This window comes from Lycium barbarum, chromosome 6 (assembly GCF_019175385.1).
Source record: "Lycium barbarum isolate Lr01 chromosome 6, ASM1917538v2, whole genome shotgun sequence".
Lineage (NCBI taxonomy): Eukaryota > Viridiplantae > Streptophyta > Magnoliopsida > Solanales > Solanaceae > Lycium > Lycium barbarum.
In genome coordinates, this window is record NC_083342.1 from 103,175,616 (window position 1) to 103,179,693 (window position 4,078).

The 4,078-nt window shown below is 32.9% G+C and overlaps 1 protein-coding gene across 1 annotated transcript; it reads right to left on the reverse strand.

Annotated features, from left to right (window-relative positions):
• Positions 1–385: 385 nt before the first annotated feature.
• LOC132645144 (probable xyloglucan endotransglucosylase/hydrolase protein 30) lies at positions 386–4,078 on the reverse strand. The gene is made up of 4 exons (XM_060361932.1): positions 3,836–4,078; positions 3,544–3,644; positions 3,043–3,251; positions 386–1,162 (listed from the first exon to the last, which is right to left on the reverse strand). Exons 1-4 carry the CDS (start codon positions 4,017–4,019, stop codon positions 637–639), a joined length of 1,020 nt encoding a protein of 339 aa, XP_060217915.1. The 5' UTR covers positions 4,020–4,078; the 3' UTR covers positions 386–636.

A 4,078-nucleotide genomic window follows, 5' to 3' on the forward strand; every position in this document is an offset into this window, starting at 1 on the left:
ATTCCTGGTGTCATTTATTTTATTGCTCTCATATTATATTCTGCACCCTTACTATTTATTGTGGTTTATATTTGTGCAAATCGAAGGACTGATAATTTTGTGCGGGCTGTCTCGCTATCAGTCGACTGGCACCAAACAGTAGTCGACTAGATTTTTTTAACAGGCTTACAATTCACCCCCTTGTACTTTCACATGCCAACCCTAAGGAAGGTTGATATTTAACAAGGACCTAACTTTGGGGCCATGTTCGGGATCTCTAACCTTAGAGTTATCCTCATATTTTGGATAACAAACACTTACTAATTAATTAGTCGAATTAAACTTCACGATAAACTAATTTAAAGAAAAGAGCTTGTATGTATTGAGGCTGCATTAGTAGTTGATATACATAACTTAAACCTCTTTTATTTATATACAATAAATAAGTACTCAATCAATGTTCACATTATCATTATTTAATTTTCCACCCTTCACTCTAGCAATATTATTTCCTATAATCAAATGTGAAAACCCAAGAAAACTGTATCAAAAAATTGAGTTCTATCCGAACCCCCAAAACAAGAAAAAAAAAAACAATCACTTTTCCCTCCTTTTATCTATACACATCAACAATAATATTGGTAAACAAAAAGTTAATCACTCTTCATCTTGATTTCCGTAGTTCCTAGCATCAAGAACTTGACTTCTTGATCTCTTTGGATGGCGATGGTGGTGCTTGATAAACTTCAACCTTCCGGTCTCTTTAAAGCGGTGTTGCTCAACTGGGTCTACCTCGCATTCTGGTGGTGGCATTGAGTACCTCAAAGAATCGTAACAATAAGAATAGTACATATATTTCGCCCTGAATCTTTTCATGGCCATTCTCTGTCTTGGTGTAATCCTTGAAAAATCTGCCTTTTGGAGTTCAACATCTTTCTCATCACAATTACTAGGGTTTACTACTTGTTCCAATGGGTCCATTGTACACCCATTGAGTACTAAATCAGTGAATTCAGCTACAAATGGTGCATATTTGTAATTTGTTTTGTATTTTCCTCCTGAAGTGGCCCAATCTGAAGCATCCCATATTGTTGCATATAGTCCCATTGGCTTTGATGGGTAGTCTGCTCCCATGGCATCGTTACGTACAATTTCTCTAATTGGAACATCATCTATATAGAATCTGTTGGCAAAATAGAAAAAGAAGAAATTAATAAAAATTGTCAATAATTGAGTGGTTCGATATTGAGAGATATCTATCATTTAATTACTTTAATGTGCATTAGGTTGCATGTACCTTTTCTAATGAGAAATAATATAATATTAGTCAAATGATCAACACAATACAAAGTGGTTAGTGGTTACAGTACTAGTCAGAAATAATTATGTTAGTTAATTGAACGTAATACAAAGTGGTTATTGGTTAAACTAAGTCTAGATATAATGGTTGGAAAAAAAGTGTTAGTTAATTGAACGTAATACAAAGTGGTTATTGGTGTTTAAGTTTAGATATAATGGCTGAAAAAAAGGTATCTTTAAGAGGTTAGAAAGCAAATTATGAATACAGATCTATATCACCGAAGGAGAGTCTTAGCGTAACTGGTAAAGTTGCTGCCATGTGACCAGGAGATCATGGGTTTGAGCCGTGGAAACAGCCTCTTGCAGAAATGCAAGGTAAGGCTGCGTACAATAGACCCTTGTGGTCCGACCCTTTCTCGGACCCCGCGCATAGCGGGAGCTTAGTGCACCGGGCTACCCTTTAGATCTATATCACCGAAGGATGTGGTGCAGCGGATAGTGTTGTTCCCCCTTTAACCAGAAGTCTCGAGTTTGAGCTCTGAGTAAGGAAAAAATCTTGATAGGGAGCGCTTCCCCCCGAATGGGGCCCTACGCAGCGCCAATCCTGATATAGTCTGGCTCCAATGCGGGTACCGGACACCGGATAGAGAAAAAAAAATGAATATAGACCTATTGTTTGTTTCTGTTTTTTTTTTTTTTTCCCTTTTAGATTTATTTTCTAACAATATTAGTCATATATTTTCTATGTACTTAATGAATCATTTCATATCCAGAAAGAAAAAGTTAAGCAAATTAAATTGTCAAATCAACAATTAAGAACCTGAGATTGAAATAGACATAATTGTCATTTTGTCAATGAGTTACTTTAACGAAGATTAGGTTATGGTTATCTATACAGTTTGATCACGGAACAAAAGACTTTTCAATTCCTCTATATGTCGTCGTCTTTGAATAATAAATTAGCTAAAATTAGGACAAATGAATAAGATACATTGAACCAGTCAAGTACTAATTCGTCACGTAAGAGAAAAGGAAATTAAAGCGTACCCTTACATTTTCAATATGCAAAAAGCAAATTGTTGGTAAAATCTCCCTACTCTCTTTAAACTCTTATTTATTTTGGTTTTCAGATTATAGTTCTAATTTCTAATTACTGATCATGAATTATAACGATATACATATTCACTAACAACGTCATGAATTTTAGATTATCAATACAATCTAACATGTTACACAAGTTACTAACCATAAATACCATGGGGAATTAACTATAAGAATTTAATTTTTGCGAATTTATAAATTGTTCATACCATCAAGTTAAATTAACCTATAACAAAAAGTAACTCTTCATATTATATTTGATATTGGTAATATAAAAACTGAAAAATAAAGCAATTGTATGTAATATAACTAGTTAAATTATATATAAAAAAGACTACGATGTCAAAAGTGTGACATGATAATTTACACTTAGAGCAATAATTTCCTACAATTACCTTTTTTCAACAGTGAGCTAACTGTTTTCTACAGAAGTCAAAGCTTTAATTACAGTAGTACCGTAATTAATTAATAGTACTACTATTTTGCGTGTGATCTTTGAAATACCATATTTCTTCTAGAGTACTAATCGCGTATTGAAATAGTCAAATATCAAAAGCGGCCGCAAAAAATGAAAAATACAACGAATCCGCGCTAATAAAAGGGATGATATGATGTTTGTACTTTTCTTAAAATTGAAGAAAGAAGTTAAAAACCAAAACTCACATGATGTTTTTCTTGGTCCACAAAATGCTGTAACGATGAAACTCTTTTGAAGGGTCAAACCAAAGAGTATATCTTTCTTCTCTTCCTCTATGTGTGCTTCCATTTCCATACATATTCGTCTGAAATCTCCATGCTTTTCCTCTTATATTTCCCAAAAATTCAAAATCCAATTCATCGTGTGTCTTCGTAAATATATCTTGGTTTGTCGTCTGCCCAAAAACAAATAAACAAATAAATAAATATGTACTTGATTGTGTCTATGGAGCTAGAATTTCACTAAAGAGAGTTAAAATATAAAGAAGTAAACACATGAAAAATAACTAAAAAAAATTCAACATATTGTGAATAGCCATAAAAAAAAAAAAAACTTATATACACACAAACGTAATTTTTCATTGACATCTCCCGGATAAGGGTGGCTCTGCAACTGTGTGATCATATTAAAGCTACAATGAAATCATAATATTTGGAGAAAAAAGAAGGAAGATTAGAGATGCATACATAGAAAGCAACAACGATCCCAGCAGTATAATCTGATGGCAGTTTAATTTTAGCACTGAATAAACCATAGTTGTAGAGGTCAGAAGACTTGAACCCTGAACCTGCAAGAATTTTAAATAATAAAAAAAGAAATAAATTTAGACATATATATTACTAAAAAAGATAAAATCGACAATTAGACTAACTAATATTTAAGAAGTTACGTTCTTGAGCGAATTTTCGGACGATTTTTTTTTATGACTTCCGTCGTACCAGAAACAATGAAAACAAAGATAATCCTACTATATTTTACCTGTTTGTTGGTTGAGATGAAGTTGAAGGCTGTTATCATCAGTAGCATGAAGAATATTTCCATCACCAAAGAGATGGCTGAATCCTTTGTTAAAAGGAATTGTAGAGACGTCAAGAGCTGTACAAAACCAGACATGGAAAAACAAGAAGACAGACACACATATTTTCTTTCTGATGAAATCCATTTTTTTGTTTTACTTTTCTCTGTTTTTTTCTGAGGCCACTATGTATATATATAGCCTGT

Excerpts from the sequence above, each read along its gene's own strand:
- LOC132645144 (XM_060361932.1), bottom strand. The coding sequence starts at position 4,019 with ATGGATTTCATCAGAAAGAAAATATGTGTGTCTGTCTTCTTGTTTTTC. Across the intron at positions 3,645-3,835 it reads TCATCTCAACCAACAAACAG|GTTCAGGGTTCAAGTCTTCT; the intron begins GTAAAATATAGT and ends AAATTCTTGCAG. Across the intron at positions 3,252-3,543 it reads GGATCGTTGTTGCTTTCTAT|ACGACAAACCAAGATATATT; the intron begins GTATGCATCTCT and ends GTTTTTGGGCAG.